Source organism: Pongo abelii, chromosome 14 (genome assembly GCF_028885655.2).
Source record: "Pongo abelii isolate AG06213 chromosome 14, NHGRI_mPonAbe1-v2.0_pri, whole genome shotgun sequence".
In the NCBI taxonomy this organism is placed as follows: domain Eukaryota; kingdom Metazoa; phylum Chordata; class Mammalia; order Primates; family Hominidae; genus Pongo; species Pongo abelii.
This window is the reverse complement of record NC_071999.2, coordinates 32347910-32375353: the sequence shown is the minus strand read 5'-3', so window position 1 is coordinate 32375353 and position 27444 is coordinate 32347910. Positions and strand designations below refer to the sequence as shown.

At 43.8% G+C, this 27444-nt stretch overlaps 2 protein-coding genes across 11 annotated transcripts; one reads left to right on the top strand and one right to left on the bottom strand.

Annotated features, from left to right (window-relative positions):
- Nucleotides 1-72: 72 nt before the first annotated feature.
- MTIF3 (mitochondrial translational initiation factor 3) lies at nucleotides 73-15606 on the top strand. Of its 10 annotated transcripts, none has more exons than XM_054528843.2 (5): nucleotides 73-372; nucleotides 5974-6042; nucleotides 10799-11259; nucleotides 13973-14130; nucleotides 15359-15606. In XM_054528843.2, the coding sequence occupies exons 3-5, from the start codon at nucleotides 10800-10802 to the stop codon at nucleotides 15572-15574; spliced, it is 834 nt and encodes a 277-aa protein (XP_054384818.2). In that variant the 5' UTR covers nucleotides 73-372; nucleotides 5974-6042; nucleotide 10799; the 3' UTR covers nucleotides 15575-15606. The 10 variants fall into 10 exon arrangements, with proteins under 10 accessions (XP_054384818.2, XP_002824163.4, XP_024086596.3 ...); XM_002824117.5 differs by lacking the exon at nucleotides 73-372 and adding an exon at nucleotides 494-588; XM_024230828.3 differs by lacking the exon at nucleotides 73-372 and adding an exon at nucleotides 510-588 and having other exon boundaries at nucleotides 5993-6042.
- GTF3A (general transcription factor IIIA) lies at nucleotides 15561-27444 on the bottom strand. The gene is given in 11 exon segments (XM_009248517.4): nucleotides 15561-15816; nucleotides 16054-16113; nucleotides 16212-16441; nucleotides 17026-17106; nucleotides 18437-18510; nucleotides 20625-20713; nucleotides 21218-21314; nucleotides 23989-24089; nucleotides 26251-26517; nucleotides 26519-26733; nucleotides 27384-27444. Coding segments are annotated over 11 exon segments (1440 nt in total). The 3' UTR covers nucleotides 15561-15651.

Here is a 27444-nt window from a genome sequence, read left to right as displayed (position 1 = left end):
TCCCCTTCGCCAGCTGGGGCCCCGTTCGAACCTCTCCCAACTACAACGCGGAGGCTCCGACGCCCCGGCCCCAGCTTAGTTTTGCCTCCGGGAGCCGCGCGCCACCGGAGACCCGCGGGGAGCCGTTCGCACTCCGAAGCTGTCTGCTCACCTGCAAATCCGAGACAGCGCCCTTTCACTCACGATCCTTATAAAAGACGCTTATAAAACATTTTATTCAGTGTTACATTAAAAAGACGTTTATGAAAGCTATTTATAAAGCCCTTGTGGGAGACCGAGATTGGTGTTAATGTAACTGGAGGAAGGGCTGCTCTGACTGCTGCAGAAATTCGACATTACCCTTCATCGCACCTGTGGAGCAGCGGGAGCCAGGTGAGCAGCAATTTCCCCTCAGGGACTTCCTCCGCGCTCTCCGCATTTTCTGTCGGCGGAACTGAATCCCAACAGTAGAAAAGCGTGGCTCCGCCCATCACTTCCTTTAAAGGACACGGGATGAAGCCCCGCCCACTACGGAGAGCGAAGGGGACTCGCCGGGGATCCGCTGTACTTGCGTCCGCTAGAGTATACCAATCGCTTGCCCCAGCACAGGTAATACTAAACATGAGGCGTGCGGAGCGGTGCGCGGACCGGCACCGGGAGGGCGTGGTCTTAGGGGGCGCCCCTGTAGAGGAGGCACCTGGGAGGTCAGGGCCACCCCCTCCCGCCGGTACCGAGGGCGGAGAGGCTCCGCAGGTCCTGCTGCGGAGTCGGGGGGGTTCTGCCGGGCTGTAAAGCCATTTTCAGCGACGCCGCTGCACGAACTTCCCAGGGATGTCAGACCTAGAGTCGGCGCCGGCCCTACTGAGCTTTTCTAGTTCCGTCCCGCCCTGCGCGCCCACCTTTGTGCGCACGCACGCACGCAGTACGTCGCTACGTCCGGTCTCTAGCCCGGACGCTCCGCCGGTCGCCTTCTGCAGGTGGGCGTCGCCGCCGTCCTACCCGCAACCGGGTCGGGGGCTCCCGGAAGTGCTCTTGCGGATTACTGCCTGGCACAGGTGGGGCAGAGCGAGCAAGGCGAAGAGCGCCTGCGCAGGACATGCTGGACAAATGCATTGTTTTTGCTGCCTGCTGCTGCGGGAGGAGGCCTTATGGGGGAAGGTCGCGAAGTGACTGGGATTTTTTTTCTCATTTGTCATTTAGTGGGCTCCGTGGCTTAAGACTTGAACCAAGTAAACCAAGTTCTCTTACTGAGAAGTCTCAGTTTCAAGTACGTGTTGTGAAAGGCCTAAGTCTTAGAAAAGTAGAGGGTGGAGAGAAGAATCTGAAAATCGACTAGTATTTATTCTGCCAGGCACAACACAGTAACGAATAAGTCCATTTTGTTCCTGCTTCGTAGAGTTTACGGTCTAGTGATGGAGAGCAGTAGTACTAAGATCATCACAAAACTGTAATTGTAATGAATGTTTTAAAGGAAAGATAAACTGGATTGTAGAAGCATTCAGTGTTAAGCTCAGTAAATTGGGGGAGGGATGGGAGAACTGGCTTAGTTTGGGAGGTAATCAGAAGGATGCGCTAAGCATTGATCTGGCGTTTCCTAAACCAAGGACAAGAGTACTGTATTTCAAAAACCGAATGGCCAGTGTGGCCTGGGCATAAAGAAGAAACTGGAGAGGTGGGAAGGGCCTTTTGGCCTGGCGAAGGTGTAGATCTTTAATCTCGGGGCAGTTTTATTTAAGGTGAGGAGGGTCCTGGGTGTAGTGACCGCAGTGCAGTGGGAACTGGTTGCCAGGGCTCAAGCCGAGTTAGGAGACTGGCAGGAATCCAAGCAAGGTGGTCGATGTTTTAAACTGACGGTGGTGACAGTGGATACGGAGAGGACTGAATGGATTCGAGTGGGGTTTAGGAAATGAAGTCGATGAGGCTTGGTGTTGGGTTGACTGGGAAAGTGGAGGCGTCAAAGGTTCTTGGAGGTGACTGGAGGTTGTGGATGGGTAGTGATTCCATCACTAGAGTTCTGGAAGAAGACTAACATAGACATAGGATTAACATAGGAGAATAAGTTAAATTTTTTTTTTTTTTTTTTGAGAGTCTCACCCTGTTGCCTAGGCTGGATGCCTAGGCTGGAGTGCGGTGGCACGATCTCAGCTCATTGCAACCTCTGCTTCCCGGGTTCAAGTGATTCTCCTGCCTCAGCCTCCCAAGTAGCTGGGAATACAGGCTCACGCCACCAGGCCCGGCTAGTTTTTTTTGTATTTTTAGTAGAGATGGGGTTTCACCATGTCGGCCAGGCTGGTCTTGAACTTCTGACCTCAAGTGATCTGCCTTCCTCAGCCTCCCCAAAGTGCTGGGATTACAGGCGTGAGCCACCGCGCCGGGCCGTAAGTCCAATTTTTAATACAGAGTCTTTAGCTCTGGGTTTAAAAGCCTTTTAAAACATATGGTTATTACTTCAATTTAATAGCTAAAGAAATATGGTTAAATAGTTGGCCAAAGATATATGTTGGCTTTTTCCAGTGTTTTAAATGGGAGTTCTAGCACGTAAAAGCTCAGCCTCATTATGGAGAGTACACTTTGTGCTCCCTGTGGAAGAGCAAAACCAGAGCCAACGGAGGGTAGCATGAAGGCCCAGTAACGGTAGCGCAGGTCCTCTGGGATTAAGGCTGCACTGCTCAGGCCAGAATGGGGCAACTGGGACAGTTTGCAGGCAGAAGCAAGGACTTTATGAAACTTCTTTGGAAGGTATAAAAGAGTTCTTAGAGTCATGAGAATTGGCAAAATTAATTTCACAAATATTTAGTCTGCTAGAATCTGTGCAACTTTGATCCAATCTCCCAGGAAAGAACAGATAACAGTATGAGCTTGTGAATATCAGCTATATGAGAAAAGCAGTGGAGTGAACAAATAATAGAAGTTATTTTCGTCTCTGCAGTCCACATGATTTCAAATGCATGCAAGCGATTTTTTATAGGACAAGAATGCCCACCCACCCACCCCTCATATCTATTAAACCACATATTTAAATCATGTTCCAGGAAGTTTCCCTGCAAATATTTTATCAGTACTTCTGGTAGAATGCAAAGTAATGAATTATACAGGGAATACAGCTGTACTTTGGAGCAGTAATAATTGTCTTTTTTTTAGTACAAGAATGTTCACAGCAGCTATTCATAAGAGCCAATAAATAAATAAATAAATAAATAAATAAATAAAGGGAACAGCCTAGGTGTTCATTAACAGAAAACTAGATTTAAAAACTGCGATATATTCATATACTTGGAGGACACTTCTTAGAAATAAAAAGGAACAAAGTAATGATCCATACAACGTGAATGAATCTCGAAACATGCTGAGATGTCTTACAACAAAGAGTAGATACTGTTTGGTTCCGTTTATATGAAGTCTTAGGACAGACTATGATGGGAAAAAATCAGAACAATAGTTGCCTCTTGGGGATGGAGATTGACTTGGAAATGGCAAGAGGGAACTTGCCATTTCCTATCGATAGGAATTTTGTCGATAGGAGTTTTGGTTACAAAGGTGTATGCTCTTGTCAAAACTCAGATAAAGTCTGAGTAATCATCGAATTAAAAATGGATATCTCATACTATAAAGTTATGCATTATAAGTAATTGACATTAAGATAATTGGCTTTTAGAATATTGTGGCTGTCTCGGAGAGTATAGTTGTGGGAGTGAGTGCAGCAAATGCAACAGGATTATCATAAGAACGTAAGCGTTTGTTTCTATTTTGAGTTAGTCTCCTGGCCTCTTCAGCCTAGTGTTGTTTACCTCACAGAGGCATCAGAGAGTTTCATCAGAGAACATGGCTTCCTATTTTTATTCAACTTTGAAAGGTTAGGGGCAGTCTCAGGCATCCTAGCTCAAACTGCCCTTGACCCCACTTATAGTGTTTTCTTACTCTTTTTCTTAAAGTTCATCTTTTTTTTTTGGCCTAACCCAGAGGTTCTGAACAGGATAGGGAAGAGGAAACATCTGTGTTTTGAAAAGCATCCCCAGGTGATGCCGACAGGCCCTGGTTTCTGAGAAACACCACCCCATTGTAGACCAGTTAACTTTTAACCGTTCACTAGCAAAAAATTGTGCAAGTTCTGCCTCAAACTGAAACCATCACCATTTGTTTTATTCTTCTAAAATTTTTATTTCAGTAGCTTTTGGACTGCAAGTGGTTTTTCATTACATGGACGAATTATATAGTGGTGATTTCTGAGATTTTAGTGCACCATCACCCGAATCGTGTACATTGTACCTAATGTGTACTTTTTTTATGCCAGCCTCCTTCCCATCCGCCCCCATCACCATTTATGATGAGACTTTTAGACTTGAGTTTAAGGAAAACTAAATGAAGAAATAAAGGCACTACACATTACAAAAAAATCAGAATTTTAAGTTTATAAAGTTCCTTATTTATGGGTCACTTAGATATAGGCTTGAAACGAATAAAGGGAATATTTTTTTAAATTATGTACAAAGCCAGAATGCCAATGTATTAAATTACAGTGAAATTTAGAACTTACACCGACTAGAATAGTTACATTGACGTTACTAGTGAACCGTTCCTCCCTCTAGGCTATTGATTTGTTCTTTAAAAATGTATTAATTATTGAACACCCGTATAACCATAACCTAAATTCAGCAAATGCTGCCATAAGTGCATTGTTTATATTTTCTGCTGTGTGGTTTCAAAGCAAGTGATAGATGTCATGACACTATCCTAAATACTTCAGCATTTGTTTCTTAAGAATTCCATTTTCACACCTAAGAAAATTAACAGGCGGGTGCCGTGGCTCACTCCCGTAATCCCAATACTTCAGGAGGCCAAGGCAGGTGGATCATTTGAGGTCAGGAGATCGAGACCAGCCTGGCCAACATGGTAAAACCCCATCTCTACTAAAAATACAAAAATTAGCCAGGCGGTAGTGGTGCACACGTGTAATCCCGGCTACTTGGGAGGCTGAAGCAGGAGAATCACTTGAACCTGGGAGGCGGAGGTTGCAGTGAGCCAAGATTGCCCCACTGCACTCCAGTCTGGGTGACAGAGTGAGAACCTGTCTCAAAAAAAAAAAAGAAAATTAACAATACATCTCTAATAGTATCTAATACCTAGTCCCTATTCAGATTTTCCCCTCATCCCCAACATTTCTTTTCAGCATAATTATGTCTCCTTGATTTTTTTTTTTTTTTCTCTCAAGAATAGCTTCCCTCTTCCCTTTTCATTCCCAATGGCATTGGCTTTTTTAGACACTAACCAGGTGTCTTGTTCCATCTGGATTTGTCAGATTGTTTCCTTGTGGCATCTTCTGTTGTTTCTCTGAGTCTGGCCCTTGTATCCCCTGGAAACAGGAAGCTAGACCCTGCATCAGGTTCAGGTCAAACCTTTCTGGCAAAGCTGCTTAATAGAAGGTGCCATGCACTTTGGGTAGCTTCCCATCCGGAGATATGGCAAGGATGGCAGGTTGTCCCACTGTTGGAGATGCTGAGTCTGACGTTGGCTTAGGATGACAGACAGCTGTCTACCCTCAGCAGAGTGTGCTTTTCCCTCTCGGTCTGAAAGTAATCTGTGTGTGACCCTTTGGCATCAGCTCTCTTGCATCCATCCCTGCCTGAATCAGTAGTTTCATTGGGGCTGGAAAAATGGTGATTTTCTTTTTTCTTTTTGAAACAGGGTCTTGCTCTGTTGTCCAGACTGGAGTGCAGTGGTATGATCAGAGCTCACTGCAGCCTCAACCTCCTGGGCCCAAGTGAACCTCCTTCCTCAGCCTCCCCAGTAGCTGGGAGTACAGTTGCGTGTCAACAAACCTGGCTAATTTATTTTTTGTAGAGACTGGGTCTTGCTATGTGTCCCAGGCTGGTCTCAAACTCCTGGCCTTAAGTGATCCTCTCGCCTTGGCCTCCCAAAGTGCTGGGATTACAGGTGTGAGACATCGTGCGTGGCATGATTTTCTAATTACTTTTACTTTTCTTTTGTGTTTATTAGCTGTCATTCTTCTCTACAGAAGAGCTTCTCCTTATCAACTGGGGATGATTACAGTTCTTCCTAAAAAAGGTAGGATAAATGCTCAGTTCTTTTTATTTAATTACCAATTTTCAAAGTAAAGAATCAAGATAATAGTCCCATGCAGTTGTGGCAAATTATCATTTTCATAGATTTTTGTATATTCAGTGTATTGAAATGAATGACAGTAATTATGCCTTACTGTTTAAATTACACCAAAATTGACCAGTGGGAGTCTCTTCATGCTACCAAACTGTGAATGACATGTAAACAAACAAAATCATAATACCACCATGGAAATCTGAAAGCTAAATATTTGATGAAATAAAGGAACGTTTTTTAATTGGGATAATGTTATTGTGAATACTAAAAAGATTAAGGAGTACCTCTTAGAGATACATACTATTTCCTGAAAAAGTAGGATTTACTTTGAAAGCATTCCTGGATGGTTAGGGGGAGATAGTTGAGGGGTAAAGATGAAACCCAGCTGCTGTTTATTATCCATTTCTTTCTGTACGAGGTTAAAAAGTTCCCTAATAAAAAGTTTTTAAATTATGAATTTATGTTGATAGCTGCAATTTAAATGTAATATTACAGGTTGTTTTAACTTTGTATTTATATTTTTATCTATAAGGGCCTGTTTGGAAGAAACATATATTTTCAATTTTGCTGATTTAAAGCCGGTATTGAGTTAGTATTAAAGCTTAATTGCAATGAATTGCATTGTTTGCTGTATACATTTAAAAAAATTGAAGTTTCTTAAAAATTTAAACTAGTGGCAAAGAACTTTAAAAGTTACATACTCCCAGTGTTTTTCTTTTTTTTTTCGTTTTTTTTGAGATGGAGTCTCACTCAGTCGCCCAGGCTAGAGTGCAGTGGCGCAATCTCGCTCACTGCTAGCTCTGCCTCCCAGGTTCACGCCATTCTTCTGCCTCAGCCTCCCGAGTAGCCGGGACTACAGGCGCCCACCACCACACCCAGCTAATTTTTTTTTATTTTTTAGTAGAGACAGGGTTTCGCCGTGTGAGCCAGGATGGTCTCGATCTCCTGACCTTGTGATCCACCCACCTCAGCCTCCCAAAGTGCTGGAATTACAGGCGTGAGCCACCACACCCGGCCTACTTCGTTTTTCTACTCTTTCCCTTTCCTTTGTTTCCTTCTTGGAAAGTGTTTTTAAAGCTTTTTAAAAAAACCTACATCATTTTTCTGAAATAGTCTTTATTTTGTAAATAAATAAAATTTATTTTCAAGTATAAAAATAATACTTATAAAATACTTATAAAAACTTGAGAAATACTGGCAATTAGGAAAAATAGGGGAAAGAATTGCTTTTGTCTTCAACATTTTTATAAATTTTTTTCATCTTTTCCTATATCTAGTTATTTTGTTTGCTTGTTTGAAAAAAATCAAATTTTGAAATTTTTTATATTTTAATATGTTGATAATTTATTAAACAAGGCACTTTAGCTTTTATTCATAACTACTAAGGGAAGAAGATAGCTAATATTGAGTTAGTATTAAAGCTTAATTGCAGTGAACTGTTTTGTCTACTGTATACATCAAGAATATTTGAATTTATATATATATCTATTTAGTAACATGATTTTACATGTGATAACTTCTACATCATTGTCGCTAATACAGACTTCGGAAAGAAACAACACTGATTTTAGACATAAGGTTTATAGAGTAGGCTTGTGAGCAGGAACTTAGAGTCCTCTAGCAGAATACCTAGTGACATTTGGGACTGGATGCTGATGCTAGTTTTCTGATGATAAGTGAAAAAAAAATCTTCTCTGATCTTTTCAGATTTTTCTTCTTTTTTTGGTTTGGGGGCTTCCTCCATTCACAAAAGATCTGACTTTTTATTAAACAGTATGTCAGTGATTTAAAATCACTTTGCTCCCACTTTAGAGCCTTTACAGCATCTACAGCTGGAGCCACCAAAAAAAACGGAAAAAAAAAAAAGAAAAACACTGGAAGTATATAACTTTTAAAGTTCTTTGCCACTAGTTTAAATTTTTAAGAAACTTCAATTGATTTAACCATAAATCAATGCATGTCATACACTGTGGATGGAGCATCTGGCCACAGATCCTCACCATTACTGACGGGCATCTGAAATGCCAGCTAGAAATGTGAAGGGTGTAGCTTGTAGGCATTCGTGACGCATCCGAAGGCATAGAGGTTAAATGCCAGCAGCCCCGCCATAGCTCCTTGGCTGTTTCCTTCGGCCCGTGCATTCATTCAGCATGTACTCGCTGAGCCAGGCTCTGGGCTGTAGTGCTGGGGAACATAGCAATGAACAAAATGGACAAAGTCCATGTTCTCATGAAGCTTTCATTCCAGTGAGGAAAGATTATGAACATATATGCAAATAAATACAGAATGTGTCCAGCAGTGATAAATGCAGTAAAGTTTTTAAAAGGCAAGGTAATGGGCTGGAGAGTGTTGGGGTGTGCTCTTTTATGGAGGGGTCAGGGAAGGGCTCGCTGAGTAGGTAGCATTTGAGCAGAGATGAGGTAAATGAACCATGAGGCTATCTGAGGGAAGAGTATTGCAGGGAGAGCGAACTTCTGGGTGCCAGGACCCAGAGGAGGGATGTGTTCACTGTTCACAAGGAACAGCAAGGAGGCTAGAACAGAGTGAGCCGGAAGAAGCACGGTCGGCACACGCCAGTGGGCATGGTAGAGAGCTTAGCTTTTACTTGGAATGAGATACTAGCCAGGGGAGGGTTGTGGGCAGAGGAGGAACGTGATCCGACTTACGCATTTTTAAGGATTGCTCTGTGTGCCCTAGCAGTAATAAACTCTAGGGCTTGAGGTCAGAGGCAGGAAGAGCAGTCGGGAAGCTGCTACTGTGATGCAGTTTTACTGTGATGCAGTTGAGCGGCGCAGCGGTTTGGGAGTGGGATGATAGCAGTGGAGAAGGTGAGAAGTGGTTATACTGGTTGAACAGTAGGTTTTGCGGATGGGTTGCTGAGAGAAAATAAAGAGTCAAGGATAACGTTGGTACTTTTGGCCTGAGCAACCAGAAGAATGTGTTGCCATTACATGAGACAGGGAAGACTTGAGGGAGGAGCAAGTTTTGCGTGGAAGGCAAAGCATTGAACTTTGGACACGTTAATCCTCAATGACTATTACATATCTAAGTGGAGAGGTTGGGTAGGCGGTTAACTCTACAGGTGTGGAACTCAGAGAAGAGACTGGCACCAGAGCTATAAATTAGAGTGTTGGGTATTACCAAACTAGGTAAGGAGGGTGTTGAGAATATGCATGTCCATCACTTTCTGTTTAATTTACCATATTTTTTTGCATATCACTCTTGAACATGACAGGTGAGAGATTAGTGGGTTGTACAGCCCGGTGGGGTCAAAGCCAGGGACCAGAGGGAACTTCCAGTTTTAAACACCTCAGGAGATTCTGGGACCATTCTTTGAGAAGCACCCTGAAGACACCTTCTGTTTTCCTCTTTCATCTTTGACAAGTCACACCTCTCCAAGTTTGTGATTCTCTAATGATTCCTAGCATGCGCTAGATGAGATGAATGGGTCCTCTCAGCACTCTTTCAGCCTGTACTTCTAAGATTTACCAAATGCATGAATGGAAGGACAGAAAAGCAATTAAAAAATCAATGTGCCATTTGTAAGTGCTTCAAATTCAGTCTCATAACCATGAAGTAAAACCACTGTCACCATACATGCCTCTGTTAACATTTGGTAGTAATTAATACCTGCCTTACCTTGAGAATGATCTTTGTAGTTTATGAGGTCAGCACTTTGATTTATGTCACAGTGTTTTCTGACAGTCTCAGTTATTCTTGCAGTGGGCTGGCGTCCTTCCTGGAGAGGTCCCTTTCCCATAGTGTGTTCCTATCTGCTATATACCATCAGATGTACTGAAAAATTGTTAACAGTTAATTATATTAGAAGTTTATCAATTGGTGTTTATGAATCACCAAGCATTTTATGTACTGCATCCTCATAAATAAACCCCTAAGATGATATTCGCTTTTGGAGTTGGCACTAGAAGATGCATGAGAAATACACTTGACCCTAGAACAACACAGGTTTGAACTGCATGGGGTCCACATATATGTGGATTTTCCTCCGCCTCTGCCACCCCTGAGAGAAGACCAACCCCTCCTCTTGCTCCTCCTCCTAAGCCTACTTGATGTGAAGACAATGAGGATGAAGACCTTTATGGTGATCCACTTCCACTTAATGAATAGTAAATATATTTTCTCTTCTTTATGTGATTTTCTTAATGACACTTTTTTTCTCTAGCTTGCTGTATTGTAAGAATACAGTATATAATACATATGGCATACAAAATATGTGTTAATCAACTGCTTATGTTATTCAGTAAGGCTTTCAGTCAACAGTAAGCTATTAGTAAGTTTTTAAGGAGTCAAAGTTATACACAGATTTTCAACTGCACAGGGGGTCTGTTTTCCTAACTCCCAAGTTGTTCAGGGGTCAACTAAGTAGTCAAATGAGATCATGTGTACAGAAAAAAAAAAAAAAAGTGAAACCAAAATGCTATGTAAATCCGGTTTATTCTAATAGCCACTTGTCTTGGGGACAGTACCACCATGAGTTAGTCTGGCCAGAGTCACCTGCTAGTCCACTTTATCAGTGTAGACTTCCTGTGTGTGGATCTGAAAGTCTAGAGAACAGCATTTCCCTCACACTTAGACTTGCAGTTACAGCCTCCACAACCTCACACACACCCTGCCATGTACCACAATGTCAGACCAAGGGAATAAGTGATTGAATTTTAATGAACTCTTCTTACTACTTTCTTAGGATGGCTGCTCTTTTTCTAAAGAGGTTAACACTACAAACTGTAAAGTCTGAAAATAGTTGCATTAGATGTTTTGGTAAACACATCGTGCAAAAGACAGCACCAACACAGTTGTCCCCTATTGCTTCTGCCCCAAGACTCTCCTTCCTAATTCATGCAAAAGCCTTTAGTACCGCTGAAGACACCCAGAATGAAGGAAAAAAGAAAAAAAAGAATAAAACAGCTTTTAGTAACATTGGAAGAAAAATTAGTCAGCGAATTATTCACTTATTTGATGAGAAGGGCAATGATTTGGGAAACATGCATCGAGCAAATGTGATTAGACTTATGGATGAGCGACACCTGCGACTGGTTGAAAGGAACACCAGCACAGAACCTGCAGAGTACCAGCTCATGACAGGACTGCAGATCTTCCAGGAGCAGCAGAGGCTGAGGGAGATGGAGAAGGCGAGCCCCAAAACTGGTAGGTGTTTTGCTGTTGGCTCCCTGAATCCTTTAAGAGCTACAAATCAGCAGTTTAAATTCTAGCATTTGTCAAGGTGCCTGTGACAATAGGGAAATGAGAAACTAGAAAATTCACAATTGTACCACCATTCCCAGTGTCTGTCTTTCCTCCTTTATCCTGCACTTACTCCTGTTCCCTTTTTTTCACTGTTTTTCCATAATACCCTGCCCATTATCTCTTCCCTTTAAACCTGTGTAAAATGTGGGAGAAACCAGGCAAACAAACCAAAGTGAAGAGAACTCTTTCCCCTGTCCTGTGGCCTTCTCCCAATGCCACGGCAAGCTGAGTAGCTGATGGGTGAAACGGAGTGAGATTGGGAGGGGTACGTTCAAGTTCCCTGCCCTCTGCCCTCTGCCGGGCCACTCATTTAACCTCCCTCCTTTTGTTTTTCTTCCCCTTCTTCAACTCTAAAGTGGAGGTGTTTGGTTAATTATCTGAAAGCACCTTTTTATTTTTTTGAGACGAGTCTCTGCCTGCCGCCCAGGCTGGAGTGCAGTGGTGCGATGTGTGCTCACTGCAACCTCCGCCTCCCAGGCTCAAGTGATTCTCCTGCCTTAGCCTCCCCAGTGGCTGGGATTACAGGTGCCCGCCACCACGCCCGGCTAATTTTTGTATTTTTAATAGAGAGGGGGTTTCACCATGTTGGCCAGGCTGGTCTTGAACTCCTGGCCTCAAGTGATTCGGCCTCCCAAAGTGCTGGGATTACAGGCGTGAGCCACTGCGCCCAGCCTGGAAGCACCTTTTAAACTCTAAAGTGATTCACAGAGCATCTCCCATGCCAAAGCATTTTGTTACAATATCAGTAGCAACACTCTTAGATATACAACCAGTCACTTGATGAGGCACTTGTCATTTAAGCCTCACAGAAGTCATGAATTGGATATTAAGCAAAGATGTTTGTTTTTCATAGTTCCTAAAAAGTGTTAATCATTATGAAAGTTCAATGGATGGCGCACGGGGACAGGCATCAGATGACTGCTCCCAGCACTGCATCATGAGGTTGTGTGCCTTCAGAAAACCACATGTTATCTGCGGCTCAGTTTTGTAATGCCACATTTAACAAGGATGTTGACTGGAAAACAATATTCAGAAGAGACCAACCAGGGAGGATAATGACATCAAACTATGTCACTTAAGAAAAAAATAGTCATTGGGCGTGGTGGCTCATGTCTGTAATCCCAGCACTTTGGGAGGCCAAGGCAGGTGGATGGCTTGAGCTCAGGAATTCAATACCAGCCTGGGCAATATAGCAAAACCCCATCTCTACAAAAAATTTTAAAATTAGCAAGGTGTAGTGGTGCAAACCTGTGATCCCAGCTACTGGGGAGGCTGAGGTGGGAGGATCGCTTGAGCTTAGGAGGCAAAGGCTGCAGTGAAGAACCATGATCATGCCACTGCACTTCAGCCTGGGTGACAGAGCGAGACCCTGTGTTTAAAAAAAAAAAAAAAAACGGTCTTGCTCTGTTGCCCAGGCTGGAGTGCAGTGGTGTGATTTCGGCTCACTGCAGCCTCCATCTCCTGGGATCCAGCAATCCTCCCACCTCCGCCTCCCATGCAGCTGGGACCACAGGTGCACACCACCATGCCTGGCTTTTTTTTTTTTTTTTTTTTGTAGAGACGGGGTCTCGCTATGTTGCTCAGGTCTTGAACCCCTGAGCTCTAACGATCTGCGTGCTTCAGCCTCCCAAAGTGCTGGGATTATAGGCCTGAGCCAGCACACCTGGCCCCCAATCTTTATGATGAACCCTGGTGCATACTCTAGGGTCTATGAACCTAAATGGATCAAACTGCTCTCAGCAGCAGTGTATGCAGTTTCTCTACCTCCTCCCTCATTTGTCATTTTAATGGTGAGAAATTAATGTGTATTTCACTATCTTTTTTCTTCTGTGAATTGCGTGTTTATATTCCTTTATTATTCTACGTAGATGGTTTTTCTTCCTGATTTATAGGGTTCTCTGTTGTGTATGATGCAAAAAACCGTATCCCAGTTATATTTTTCCCTTTTTTTGCCTTTTTTTCCTTAATGAATTCCTTCCCCTATCCTGAGATCACAAACCATTCTGTCTTTTCTCCTGTTTGTTTTAAAGTTGTATTTTTCACCTGTGGAACATTAGTACATCTGGGGAGACCTAACTTTTTGTCAGCTATAAACTTCTCAATTGTCCCAACACCTTTATTGAGTAGCCGGTTCCTTCTCTATAATTTTCCAGTAGGCAGGATTTCTGGAGACAGAGGGCATGAACACAGGACATAGGGACCCTTAGCTGTCCAACAGTCTGGCTGACCCCTTAGTAGCAAGGAGAACATCTCAAAAGGAGTGGGTAGTGCACTCCCAGATGCCAACCCACAGCTGATAGATAAGGATATTAAGGGCACCATGAAGCCGAACTTGATCCTTTAAACGACTATCTTTTGGTGTTCTTTCAACAAACGATGGTTAACAATAAATGGAAGCATTTCAGATTTAAGTACCCTTCCAGGGCGGGTAAAAAATTGGTACCTTTATGTGTATCTCCCCCATTTGAAAAGACATTTACTGGTCTGTGAAACTGAAACCCAGACGAGAAGATTGTCAGGTGGCAACCTAGGATTTTATGATGGGCATGTTGGGAAGTTCAGGGTTCACAGTGGACTAGTCAGTAGTCCTTGCACCCTATCTTTTTCAAACCAGGACCAACCGTAAGAAAGGAGCTGATTTTGTCTTCAAATATTGGACAACATGATTTGGACACAAAGACTAAACAGATTCAGCAGTGGATTAAGAAAAAACACCTAGTCCAGATTACTATAAAGAAAGGAAAAAATGTAGACGTGTCAGAAAATGAAATGGTAAGTAAAGAAGGTACAAGCCACTGCTTGTGCTTTTGGTCTTCTGATCTAAAAATACAATTGTAGGCCAGGCGCGGTGGCTCACGCCTGTAATCCCAGCAGTTTGGGAGGCCAAGGTGGGTGGATCACAAGATCAGGAGATTGAGACCAACCTGGCTAACATGGTGAAACCCCGTCTCTACTAAAAATACAAAAAATTAGCCGGGCCTGGTGGCGGGCGCCTGTAGTCCCAGCTACTGGGGAAGCTGAGGCAGGAGAATGGCATGAACCCGGGAGGCAGAGCTTGCAGTGAGCCGAGATCGCGCCATTGCACTCCAGCCTGGGTGACAGAGCAAGACTCCGTCTCAAAAAAAAAAAAAAAAAAAAAGAAATTGTAGAAAACCTGAAATATAAAGACAAAGTGACTGGTAATTCTTCCACCCAGTGATGTTAACAGCTTTCTGGTTTGCTTTTCAAAACTAAGCATACTGTAGATATAGTTTCCATTACAGCGTATGTTGCCATATGAAAATTGTTTTATTCTTTAAAAGCAATATACTATTTTATAAATTGTAGAATAACCCTTAAACAGGAAAATTAGAGACTTTATAGATTGATCTTTTGTTTCTTCTTTGTACTTATGAGGGGCATTACTTACGTAGACTGTCTTCTAGAAAGTGTGTAATTTCCAATCCCATGAGTTTATGGAATACCTATTTTGCTTTTTTTTTTTTTAAAGTTAGATAACTTTATCATCCACTAAGGGTATCCTTAGGAATCCAGCTCCACAGTAGAGTCGCTTAAGCATAGGTCGCAACCCAGCTGATTCAGAATTTCTTGAGCCCAGGTATCCATTTGTTTTAGTCACTGAGAGAGACTCTGTTAGGGGCAGTAGACAGTGCTGAGAACTGCTCGGCTGACACCTTGGGGATGAGGAGGTATTTTACCAATGCCCAAACCCAGTGCTTTCTGTTTGGGGGAGAGGGTAATCTGAGCCAAACATAGCCTCTTAGTGCCATGACAAAGTGGAGATTTAAAATTAGGAAGCATTCAGCATGTCAGTTTAGTTACATGGTGTTACTGTACAGATTTCAGTCAACTTAACCAGATACGTATGAACTGATTAGCTAATCACTTAACCGACAGCAGCAATTCAAGGGTGCCGGTTTTTGTGAATGTTCAAGCAGAACACTAGAAAGCACCAAAGCCTCTGATTTTAAATTAATCTTTGGCTGTTTCCCTTTTTTAGGAGGAGATATTTCATCAAATACTCCAGACTATGCCTGGAATAGCTACATTCTCATCTAAGCCACAGGCTGTTCGAGGAAAAGCTTTAATGTGTGTTCTTCGTGCTTTGAGCAAAAATGAAGAGAAGGCATATAGAGAAACTCAAGAGACCCAGGAAAGAGACACTTTGAACAAAGACCATGGAAATGATAAGGAATCAAATGTTCTGCATCAGTAATTTTAATAAAGAAAAGTATGCTCTGAGAGAAAGCTCGCTCTTTGGTCTGCAGTCCTTTAAACAAAGCAGTGCAGTTCTTAGCAGAGGGTAAGTACTGCAACTGTCGAGAGCATCTTGTCTTCCACACAGTTGGGTGACTCTCCGTTTTGACACAAAGATAAGCCTTGCCCTTGTTTCCTTTTGGGAGGGATATATCCACTGAGACGAGAGGCCAAACTCCGTTTTTCACGAGATTTTTTGACCTTTGGGAATAAGGAAGACACACGATTAGAATTCAAAATCAAAATTGTCTGAGTTAATTTTACAATAGTCATATGTACCACCAGATATAGTGTACAACATTGCTTTATGAGGAAGTAAAGTCTTCAACAGTAGTGCAGACTCAAACAGTAAAGCAGCTGAAAAGAATTCCAAACAGACTCCTGGCTTTAAGCAATTTCCACTTGAAAACTAAGCTTGCCTAAGTAGTTTCAACTTACTTTGAGCTTCATTTTCTTCTTGTCAGGATCATGTACAACAGCATGCCTAGTGAGACTTTGCTACAATGAAAGAGAAAGTTATTAATGAAATATTAATATGAAAACCATGTTGTGAAAGCATAGACTATAGGACCATGAGTATGAGGGTGAGTGCTTACTTTCATTGCAAATGTTTTGCCACAGCCAGCATGTTCACACACAAAAGGGCGGCTTTCCTCATGGAAGGAGAGGATATGGCTTTGGAGATTAAACACAGTTGTGTAGGTTCTTCCACAGCCTTCTCTTGGACAGCGACATACATCCCTTTCTGGGGCATGAGTTTTCATGTGTTGCTTAAGGTAATCTTTGCGTTTAAATGTTTTCCGGCATACTTCACATAGTATTTCCTCTGGTGGGACAGAGACAAATTTCACCAATTTCCCCAGGTATTACCATTTAGAAAAAATTAATACCTAATATATAAGTAACATTCAGTGCCTGAAACCTGATCACTATATACAAATCAGAAATTCCCAAGGAAACAACCCCAGTTTTTATCACCTAGGAAGTTTGTCTCAATTCTCTGAAGTTCTTAAATGCCACACAGTCACTGTTCACTTGCCAAGAGGCAGGGCTCTCAGGAAGGTGACTGTGGGGAGGTACAGAAAATGAAGCAGACCAAACAGTGTCCTTCCTTGTCCCCCAGTATGTAGGGTACTGTTTCCCAGGCAGTCCCACAGAACAGCAGTGCCTCCCAAAATTCTTCACTACAGACCTGCCACCGCCTTCAGCATGCTAATTGTGCATGGTGGGGTGGCTCAGAGACCTGGCACAGCTCTGCTCACCTTTCCAACATCATACGCAGCACTTCACAAAATATCATAGAGAAACCCTTTTACTTTAAAGCACACAGCATTTCACTCTTGAAAAGCACTAAATCAGTTCTGTGGAGACAAACATTTACACCATGCCTGCCATTCATGCCTGCCTTACCTTTATGGGTTTCTCTCACATGTTTCAGAAGTTCCGTCCATGTTTTTGCCACAAAGGAACATCCTTTTTGACATACATAGCCTATTAAAAAAATTGGTGCATTGTCTGTCATGAATACTCAGTGTAAACACTGACCATAACTAGAAAGGAAACAGGTGCCTATATAATTTTCCATTCCCCGCCTAATAGTATTCAACTCAGCCTCTTGAGGTGGGAATAAAAACTAAAAAAAGATTGACGTTATAGTAAAACTGAACAGTGGCACAGCAAGGTGCCTCCCTTTAAGGATTTTACCTTCCTGTGAAGCAAACTTCAGAGTTCCCATCTTCTCAGCGTGATCATGGAATGGGCAAACTTCACAGGAAGGATGCCTAAGGATGCTTTTCCCTCTCTAAGCGTTCTCAGGAAGTTGGGTGGGCTGTGTATGGACTCCCAACTGCTTTAACCTCCTATCTCCATGTCTCATTTCCCTTCCCCTGCCTGCTCTATCCTCGCCTCTATTTTCCTCAGCAAACATACTCTGCGGTCAGTCCCTTGTCCATGGCACACCACCAACTTTTCAGTAGTGTTACCATGCCCAACTCTGGCTTCCTCTAGTCTGGCCATCTTGTAAGTGTCATACTGCACAAAAAAAGTAGGGTACATTATATTTTAACTTCATCACAAAAAAAAAACAAAAAAGTTTTTTGTTTTTTTTTTTAAAAGAGTACAGCTGAGGAAGAAAATAAACTGGAAGGACCCAGAGAAAAACACTGAATAACAATGGATATGTGCAAAGCACTAAAATGGGATTAATAAGTATACAACAGCAGGGCTGAGTTCCACCCAACTAGAAACTAAAAACGATGAGGCTGCCTCTCACTGTTAGCTACTAACCTCTTAAAAAAAAAAAAATCATAAATTCTAGGACCTGGGAAATTGAAATACAGATTAGCAAAAATCCCTCAAGGAAACAGATCATAGATTCAAATAGTTAATATAATCAAGTCTTTTTGTTTTTTTTGAGAAATGTAACATCTGATGGCTCTCAAAATGTCACACTATTATCCAAGCCTTGTGAATGGCCAACAAGGAAAAGAATGGCACAGGCAGTAAATACTAATAGAAGAGGTTAAAAATGACAGAAGCATCAAAGCCATGGTTGGAGCATCAGCACATTTGTCAGTATAATGTGTAACCAGGCGCTTGTTGTGAACAAACAACACATTACATGTGAACAGCAATGATACGCTAGTGGAAAAACAGACATACACAGTGCCTCTTTGGACAAGAGTGTAAGACCCAAATAAGCAGGATGGTGTCCCCTGCCCACAGGGTTCCCATCTTTTCAGCGTGATCACAGAACAGATTCAAAGGCGCCCAGGATTTGGCATCCCCCTCAGAGGAGCACACCCAGGCTATCCGTACACACCCTCGTGGGCCTTGGCATGTCGTTTCAGCTTGCTGGGTGATGCAAAGTGTTTCCCACATCCTTCCTGGGTACACCTGCATTGGCAACACATGAGGTATTAGCCAATCCATTTTCACAGAGAACTCCGCTCAAGGTCAATGGCACTTTGTCCTGTTTCTCCCACCAAAGTTTTGCCTCTTCCCATAACTAAACCCATGTTAAAATGTAGACCTCATCACAGGTGAGATTCAAGTTACTTGACCAGCTTTAGGGCAAAACAAACTGTTGGAGAAAAAAGTCACGTTACTTTTTTTGACCCATTTAAACAGTTTTCATCTTTATACCTCTGGAAATATACTCTGCTTTCATGGCTACAAAAAGATACATCAAGAGGTTATCTGACTTGGCTTAGGTAAACCCCTAAGCCATTCTGAATCACTTGTGTCTAGCTTTCCTAATGATGCTGCACAGGGGGTGTGCAAGACAGCACAGCAGTAGATGCATCTGCCTCTGGTGAGCAATAAAAAGCACAGGCCCCCTCTGTGCTAAAGCCATCAGCAGCAAAGCAGCAGCAGCAGACCCACAAGCAAGGACAGGCAGGGTCACTGCAGCAACTCCAAGGCACAGGGCAGCCTGTGCAAGCCAAGGGAAAGTGCCGGACGGCCAGAGCCATGCAGAGAGCCGCTGGCCCTTTTGCAGGTCTACCCAACTTGTCCAGCCACCCTCACGTTCCTCAAAAAACCCTAACTGCAGATAAACCCAACTACTTGTTTTGTTCTACAGGAAAAGCATAATGAGTGTCTCCATAATGACATTTCATATAGTTGCACAGGCTCTATTTGAATAGTTAAGTAATTTCTCAGCCTTTAAGCTTAACCACAACTAGAATAATCTCAAAAATTATTTTGAAACACATTAAATATTTTCTTTTAGAGCAAAGTAAACCTTTAAAATGCTCCCAATATATAAATGTGCATATGCAGCACATATTAACAGAAAAATGTTGATTAGGAAGCTTTCAGAAGATTTGTCCCACCGTTGCTTTAAATTTCAATGGCTTTTGGGGTTACAAGTGTTTTTTCATTACATGGATGAATCCTATAGTGGTGCTGAGATTTTAGCGCACCATCACTCAAGCAGCATACACTGTACCCAATATGTAGTCTTTCATCCCTCACCCCCCTCCCCAAACTCCCCACCCCAAGTCCCCAAAGTGCATTAAATCACTGTGTCTTTTTGTCCTCATAGTTTAGTGCCCACTTAGTGAAAACTATGGTATTTGGTTTTCCACTCCTGAGTTACTTCACTGAGAATAATGGCCTCCAGCTCCATCCACGCTGCTGCAAAAGACATCATTTCGTTTCCTTTTATGGCTGTGTAGTATTCCATGGTGTATATACATCACGTCTTCTTTATCTACTCATTGGTCGATGGGCACTTAAACTGGCTCCATGTATTTGCAATTGTGAACTGTGCTGCTACAAATGTGTGTGCATGTGTCTTTTTCATATAGTGACTTCTTTTCCTTTGACGAGACTTCAGATTATACTACGAGGCTACAGTTACCAAAACAGGGTGGTACTGGTTTAAAAATAGGCACTTAGACCAATGGAACAAAATAGAAATAAAGCCAAATACTTACAGCCAACTGATCTTCAACAAAGCATATAAAAACATAAACTGGGGAAAGGACTCCCTATTCAATAAATGGTGCTGGAAAAACTGGATCCCTATCTCTCACCTTATACAAAAATCAACTCAAATTAAGTTTATGACCTGAAACTAGAAATTCAAAAAGAAAACATTGGAAAAACTTCTGGACATCAGCCTAGGCAAAGAATTCTTACTAAGACCCTGAAAGCAAATGCAACAAAAATAGAAATAAATAAATGGGACCTAATTAAACTAAAAAGCTTCTGCACAGCAAAAGAAATAATCAGCAGAGTAAACAGACAACCCACAGAGGGGGAGAAAATACTGGCACATTATGCATCCAATAAAGAATGTATATCCAGAATCTACACGGAACTCACATCAGCAAGAAAAAAACAAATAATCCATCAAAAAGTGGGCAAAGGATATGAACAGACATTTCTCAAAAGATACACAAATGGCCAAAAAACATGAAACAATGCTCAACACCACCCTTGCATTTCCAATCTTATTCACACCTAGAATCCAGGCATTTTCAGCCACATGAAGTACCTACTTGAATAGAGGTTCATTGGTATGCTGGCACTGATGGATTTTCAGCTGCTGATGTTTCTTAAAGGTCTTCTTACAGTCTTCAAAACCGCACTGTTAAATTGTAAATTGTAAAGGCTCATTAGTCTTATGGAAAGTCAAAACAAAATCAACAGTTCATAACAGAATCCTCAAGATAAAACAGTTTTGGAGATTATATAAAATTTCTGCTTTCACCCATTTTGTTACTGTAAAATTCTGCTTTATCTCAAAAAGGTTTGAAGAATCATATAACATTTGAAAAAGCAAAACTGTTTCAGTTGGAATAGTCTCCCAATATACTTTAATTTGCACAATGTTTGCTTCCAAAATAAAACCTTTATCATTATGATGGCATTAAGTAAATTCAGACATTTGACAGACAAAATTTGGTTGACGAAAACTTTATTTTTCACTTTTATTTTTTAGAAACAGGGTCTCTGTTACCCCAAAATTTTTTGTTTTGTTTTCTGTTTTTGTTTTTTTTTCAGAGACAGCATTTCACTGTTTCCCAGTCAGAAACACAGGCAGTGAGTGTAAAAATACTCAAAAAATTTAAGCATATAAAATCATACTTACTATATATTGTTTTTGTTGATTTTCATGTTTGCGTTCAAAATGTTTCTTCAAGTTTGATTTTGTGTTGAATTTTTGATCACAGCCATTAGCTGCACAACTGTAAGAAGTTGTATAAACCAAAATATTAATAAGCCAAGGGAAAAGAAGTTTTAAGACACATATATCTTCCTACTTTATAAAAGCTAATTATTCCAAAGAATAGTAATACTATAAAATAGTCTTAGCAAATTCCAGAGTGTTAAGCCATACCACATAGACCTCTAAACCTGATGACTATCATGTAACAAAATGCTTTCTCATATTAGGCTTCTGAAATTGTACACACTACATCAGTCATCTTTTATACACACTGGGCAGATAGGAAGGTGAAATACACTAGTCCCAAAAGCCTACACTAGGCCTAAATCATGCTTAAGATAAATTATTCTCAGCTTAGAATCTGACAACCTTAATGCTGCTTGAGATGTCATTATAAACTGGATTTCCAGAAAGGCCTCAATAAAACTTGTCTTGGCTTATCATTAGAGGTAAAACAGATACTTAGAGCAGAACCATAACCATTATGTTCCCTGGCTTATCAAGCCATTCTAGTTCCCCTTATCTTGGCATCTTGGCTTTGAATGATCTAAATCCTCTGTGAAGCCTTTTCGTTTTTTTTTTTTTTTTTTCCCAAAAGAAAATTTGTGCCTCTTGTGATGAGCCTTCGTAAGCTTGAGGGATGAAGCAAGACTTCCTTTCCCAGCCTCAATCTTAGCCATCACTCACTGATAACCCTGAGGCAGGCACTGTCCCATTCCTAGGGCCAAGCAGAGACAAACAAGCCAGCAGTGACCATGGGAGGCACAGCGCAGAGGCCCACAAATGGGAGGGGCGCTGTGGCAGAGACCCTAGAAGCCCCCATAACTGCAGGGACAGAATGCTGAGTGTTAGCTGGGCAGGTGGCCGACCGCGCACTCTCCAGCCTCCCCTGCAATTAGGGCGGCTCATGGCTGAGTCCAGCCCATCCTGCTCAACCCCCACAAAGTCTGTAAATAAGGGGGCATGCCTCTTACACCCTTTCCTCCTTCCTGCCAGTGGCATGCTTATGCGACAGCTGGGCCCCAACAGGCATCACGGTGAGGTTAAAGCCCAAGATGAGGATGGCAGAGACCAGTTAGAAGGGGCTCCAGAGCTCCTGCCTCTGTATTTCTGTATTTCAGTCACAAGACAAAGAGCCCATCTTGTTTAAGCGTCTCTTGTGCTGGGTTTCCTGCCATTCTTCACTCTAAACCTGACACAGGCATCTAACCCAACCGAGTGTGGGGCAGGAGGAAGGCCAGGAAGAGTCCTGACAAGACCCAAGTGGGCGTGAGAGACCCCGGCACACTTGGAGAGGGGGCTGGTTAGTTAGCACAGCTGGACCACAACTTCATGCCTGCAAGTCAAGCAAATGGGGCAAGATAAGCAGAAAAGGGCCAAATCACGCAGGTCATTGTAGGACACACTTGGAACCTGGATTTCACATGTAGGCCGTGCTTGAAAGCACTGCACAACTTTAAGGGAAGCACATGGGAGGGCACTGGGGGAGAGGGCTGGCCTGCAGACTGTCATTCCAGCCAGAGGAAGAGACCAAGATAAGACAGTGGCTGCTGGATCTGATGGGTCAGTTACAGGACCTGGCAACCCACCTGTTGCAAGGGATGGGAGAAAGAATGGAGAGTCCAGGGGGCTGCCTTATCTTTGCTATGGGTCACTGGACAGACAGCGAGGCCACCTCTCCAGACAAGAACATGAGAGAAGATCAAACAGAAAAGTGAGCTCAGTTTGACTGTGACAAATTTGGGCCACGTGGAATTTTTTATTTATTTTATTTTTTTAATAGAGATGGACCTGACCATCTTGCCCAGCCTGAACTCCTGGCCTCAAAGCAATCCTCCCACCTCAGCCTCTCAAAGTGCTGGGATTACAGGCATGAGCCACCACACCCAGCCTACCACATGGAATTTAAGAAGACACAGAGATAGCCAAGTAGCACTGTCCAGTGAGCAGTGGGAAATGGGGATCTGTAGCTAAAGAGGGGCAGGGTCTGGGTTAGATCGTGAGCTGGAAGAGTCACTGTCCAGTAGTTCCTGGTTGCATGGCATTTCCTACCATCCCCACCCCCTACTTGGCCAGGATCCTCCACTGCTCCCAAAACAGATGACATTTTTAGTTTTGTTATGTAACTTTTAAGACTTCTTTACAAATAGGAACAAATACAAATATAGTTGCTTCCTGCCTACCCAACACCCACTACTCACCCCTCCCCCCACCTCCTAGCTTTTTTACACACATAAAAGTAGCCTAAAGAGGACTCTTCTGCACCTTGGTTTTTCAATTAAAGTGCCCTGGTGATTTTCTCATGGCTTTGCAGAGAGCATCTGCATTCATTTTCCTGGCTGTAGGGTATCCCATTGTGTTGATATACTTCAGCTTGTCCCCACCCATGAGCATTTTATTTTAGCTCAGCCTGCTGGGTAGCTAGGATTACAGGCACAAACCACCACCCCTGACTAATTTTTGTATTTTTGTACATACGGGGTTTCACCATGTTGCCCAGGTTTGTCTCAAACTCCTGGGTTCAAGTGATCTGCCCGTCTCCGCCTCCCAAAGTGCTGGGATTCCAGGCATGAGCCACCGCGCCCTGCCAGGCTTCACGTTCCTGATCTCGTGAGTTAACAATCAATCTTCTTACTGGGTCTATATGCCCAACACAACCCACTTCAAAAGCCTAAAAACAGGTCTCTACTTACACAAACGGCTTTTCTCCGGTGTGAGTCAGAATGTGGCGGTTCAGATGGTAGTCCCTGATGAAGGCCTTGCCACACCCTTCATAGTCACAAACAAATGGTCTCTAGCAGGAAAAACGAAAAAGCATGTCACTCCTGCACTAGTTAGTAACTCTGGTATTATTTAAAAGCTTAAACTGCCTAGTGTTAAGGCCACAGGCTTCCTATGAAGAGGTGGTTTATACTCAGTAAGAGCCGTGCACCCGCTGCAAGACAGTGTTCCTGCACAAAGTTACACAACATAAACACCACAACTTCTCACAAAGTCACTACACAGATTTTTGTTCCATGAACAGCATTTAAAATAAGCAGGCATAGCATTTTTAACCTGCTCCCAACCCGGCAGCAGGCTTTCACAGCAACCCCCTCTTGAAGACGCCCTGGCTGTTAGCATGGTTTGTCTGCATGGATCCTCACCACCGCATGATTTAACATGTAAAAAAGCAAGCCTAGGGCAGAGGAACGAGGGAGGCCTGTCTCATCGCAGACAAGCCCAGGGTCTGTGCTAAGATAATGCCAAGCACAGCTATAGGAAAGTGTGTCACACCTGAAAAAGCTCACAGGTGCCAGGGTGAAGCAAAGAAAACAGCTCAACACCCTAAATGCAACCACCTTTTGTGACCCAGGAGTTGGGAGGGGGTGACTCATTTTGAACATATAGTAAAAGCCAAACACACACCCCAAATAACCAGTTTGGTGCATCGAACTATGAAAAGCATACTACCAAGGCGTCCAGGAGGGAGGCACCGAGGCCTCCATGAGAGTACTAGGAGCAAAACAAGCAAACAGGAACACAGTGAGCTATATACCACCAGGCGCGGAGCCACAGAACCTTGCACAGCGGCAGGCGTGGAGTAGGCTCAATAAACATTTGTCAAATTAATCTGCATGAGAGATTTGGGACAACAAAGATGACTCCAAGTTTTTTAACCTGTATTAAGGAAACTGGTAGCGCCAGTATCCAAAATACAGCACACCGGTCTAAAAGGAAAGGCAAGCTCTTACATGGATCTACTGGTAATACAGAGCCCAGAATTTAGAGGCTAGAACAGGCAAGAGGAAGGGCAGAGGGGCAAAGCATAAAGGATGTTATGAGTGATGCCAGTGGCTATGTAAGACTGCAAGAGGGAGCTGGGCGGGGTGGAACATGCAGAGGGCAGAAGAGGATCCAATGAAAAGGGCAGACGAGGAAGAGGAAAAGAACCAGAGAAGGTCTCAAGGAAGAAGCGGTCGGCCTTCCAGTGCTAGAGAGGGTAAGGAATGGGGCCCTGGAGGACACCTGGAGAAGGTGGCCCATAAATTAGAGGAGGTGCAAGGGGCAAAGGTATGGACTGCAGCCCAGTGGTTTAAGAAATTAAGGGCTTTAAGATGAGGCAGTGTGAAGCCTAGCTCTGCCAAAAACTGGGAAGCTGGGCAGATTCCTTGACCTCCATGACCCTCGTTTTCCTCACTTGCGTGTGACATGGGCTGCCACGTCATATCATGGTATCTGACATTCTCCCGCCCTCAAAATAAAATCCAAACTCCTAATGGGCCTACTTCTAAACAGACCTCATATGGTGATCTCCGCACCTAAACACACCCACCTGCCTCCCACCCCGAGGGCCACAGGCTCCCTTTGTGTTCTCTCCGCCCAACTCAAATGTCTGCATGGCTAGATCCTTCCTTCTTATACGGCTCACACAGAGAGGCCTTTCCTGACCACAACACTGCATGTCATTCCCACCTATCCTGTGGTCGGCTCGACCCAGCAACAAAGGTCCATGGCAGCAGAAACCCTGGGTTTGCCTGTTTTGCTCACTGCTCTCTCCAGTGTGGAGTTACGAAGAAATGAGCACATGCTGCTTTCACGACCCCCGGTACATGTAACCCATTTTCTGTACCAGCTCCAGGGGCCACTGTTTGGCAGGTGTCTAGTAGTGGTGGGCCCCCTCAAACCTCGCACTTATTTGCAGATTACAGGAGGCACTTGGCTGGCCGAGACTCACGATCAAAGAAGGGGAAATGATTGCTTAGTAAATCCCGAGCCCCTGCCATGGATATCAAGGTCGCAGAACGAAGGTCCTAGAACTTCCTGTCTACTTCCTCAGCTCCTTCCCTAAGTCCTGGATGTCAAAGCTGAACGCGCCGCACAGCTGGGCCTGCAGGCCTGGCCACTACTGCAGTGGCTACCCGGGGGCCACGCGCCATCCCTAGGCCCAGGGTTGGCAGCCTCGCTCCCCTCACCTCCCCCGTGTGCTTGCACAGGTGCGCGTCAAGCTTCCAGGCTTTGCTGTAATTGGCGTTGCAGTCAGGGAAGGAGCAGATGAACCTCCTGGGAAGCGCGGGGCGCGGCGGGGTCGGAGCTGAGCTCTCGCCGGCTGCAATGAACGCGTCGGCGATGGTCAGGGACGACACCGACTCGGCGACCATGGCCGGCGGATCCAGGGCGCCAGCGCCTCCAAGCCCAGGGCCAGGCGCGCTGCCACGTGCCGAGACACGTGCGGAGAACCGGCGCGCCCAGCCCACGGCTCCCGGCTGAACCTTCGCGCGACGCCGGCACACTTCCGGGAGAGCGCGCGGTCACCAGGCACCGCCCCGCGTCGGCGCCGCTGCTGCGTATGCGCCGGAAGATCGCGCATGCGCCAGGAGGCCCCGCCGCGGCTCGCGGCCGCGCCCTGGCAGCCGTGGATGAGAGGCGGGGGTTTCTGTGTCTTCGGCGAAAGGCTGCTGCGTTTCACAGGCAACTCAAATGCCGAGGCACTGCTTAAATGGGACTTGTTTCTCGTCCTCCAGTACACTCTGGAAAGCACTAGCCTTACATAATTTAAGTTAGCCTGTTGCCACATTACTAGTGTGTCCTGTGTGGTTTCGTTTCTTCTGCTGCAAGCCCCAGTTCAGAGGTTCCTAAGCTCAGATTCACGTGGAGAGCTTTACAAAATTCCGAAGCCTAGAGGATACTTGGACCAATTAAATCACAATTTCTGGGGGTAGGAAACAGGCATCAGTATTTTTGGAAACTTCCTAGGTGATTTCAATGCGCAGAAATATCCTGGCACAGTAGTGCGCACCTGTAGTCCCAGCTACGCGGGCAAATCGCTTGAGCCCAGAGTGAGACCCCGAGCTCTAAAAGACTAAATACAGATGTCTCCCCATCCTACCCTTCCCCACCCCTGCAAACTGACCAGATGGTTGGAAAAAAAAAAAAAAAAAAAGGAAAAGTTTGGGAACACTGCCCTAGAGCCTTGAAGACCTACTTGAAACAAATCTCCAGGTGATTCAGTGCATGTTAAAACCTGAGAAGCACTTTTGAGAGGCCTGAATGAATATGCGTATCTTAGTTTATGAGGACCACATGCCTAAAAAATGTCCTTGGATACAGATAACCGGCAGGATGACTTGTGGGATGTTCGCCATATCCATATTTTTCACATCCTGCAT

Bases quoted from the DNA above. Each gene is read 5' to 3' on its own strand.
- MTIF3 (XM_054528843.2), top strand. From the start codon at position 10,800: ATGGCTGCTCTTTTTCTAAAGAGGTTAACACTACAAACTGTAAAGTCT. The intron at 11,260-13,972 runs GTAGGTGTTTTG...TTTTCAAACCAG, and splicing joins GAAGGCGAGCCCCAAAACTG to GACCAACCGTAAGAAAGGAG. The intron at 14,131-15,358 runs GTAAGTAAAGAA...TCCCTTTTTTAG, and splicing joins ACGTGTCAGAAAATGAAATG to GAGGAGATATTTCATCAAAT.